Source organism: Nestor notabilis, unplaced genomic scaffold (assembly GCF_000696875.1).
Source record: "Nestor notabilis isolate BGI_N333 unplaced genomic scaffold, ASM69687v1 scaffold20684, whole genome shotgun sequence".
NCBI lineage: Eukaryota > Metazoa > Chordata > Aves > Psittaciformes > Psittacidae > Nestor > Nestor notabilis.
In genome coordinates this window covers 1-540 of record NW_009926282.1, presented here as the reverse complement: position 1 = coordinate 540, position 540 = coordinate 1, and the positions used below count along the sequence as shown (strand labels likewise).

The window sequence follows — 540 nt, the reverse complement described above, 5'->3', positions numbered from 1 at the left end:
GAAAGCAGCAAGCTTCCCATGGCATAAGAAAGGAATGCCTAAGAGAGGATCTATACTCTCCACCTTTACAGGACATGGTCAGGACCACTTCCCCTGTCCTTTCCAGTTCCCTTCTGCATTCCAGGACACAGGAAAGGCAGAACTGCTTCCTATCTAAAGCCTTGAAGGGCACTCTAACCTCAGTAGAATGCTTCTGCAACCTCTGAATCTTCTCAGTTATTCTGGCAGCAGCTCCCTCTCTGCCCAGCCATCCCCCAGCAGCACAAGCTCACCATTGCTGTACTTGCACTGCTTCAGTGCCTCGTTGAAGCCCTCACACAAGGTCAGGTCTCTCTGGTTGGTAGCACACTCCAGGAACTGCTTCATCTCATAGTGGCAGGGGCCGTAGTTGGGCTGCTGGAACACGGGCTGCTGCCGGGGGCACGGCAGGGGAGGGCCTGGTCAGGAGAGAGCTCCGGGGGCAGAGCCAGCTCCTCAGCCAGCACCGGCCCCATCACCTCATGCTAAGCCTCTGCCCGGGACTGGCTCTGCCAGCCCGGC

General features: G+C 57.4%; 1 protein-coding gene across 1 annotated transcript in view; it reads right to left on the bottom strand.

Moving 5' to 3' along the window:
- The window catches only part of LOC104404917 (coiled-coil-helix-coiled-coil-helix domain-containing protein 10, mitochondrial-like), a gene marked incomplete at its 5' end in the record, with an annotated part of 605 nt that extends 168 nt beyond the window's left edge, over positions 1 to 437 (bottom strand). Inside the window, one exon of the mRNA XM_010013460.1 lies at positions 273 to 437. Within this exon, the coding sequence (XP_010011762.1) occupies positions 273 to 437 (165 nt within the window). The remainder of the gene's footprint in view (positions 1 to 272) is intronic.
- Between the last annotated feature and the right edge of the window lie 103 nt (positions 438 to 540).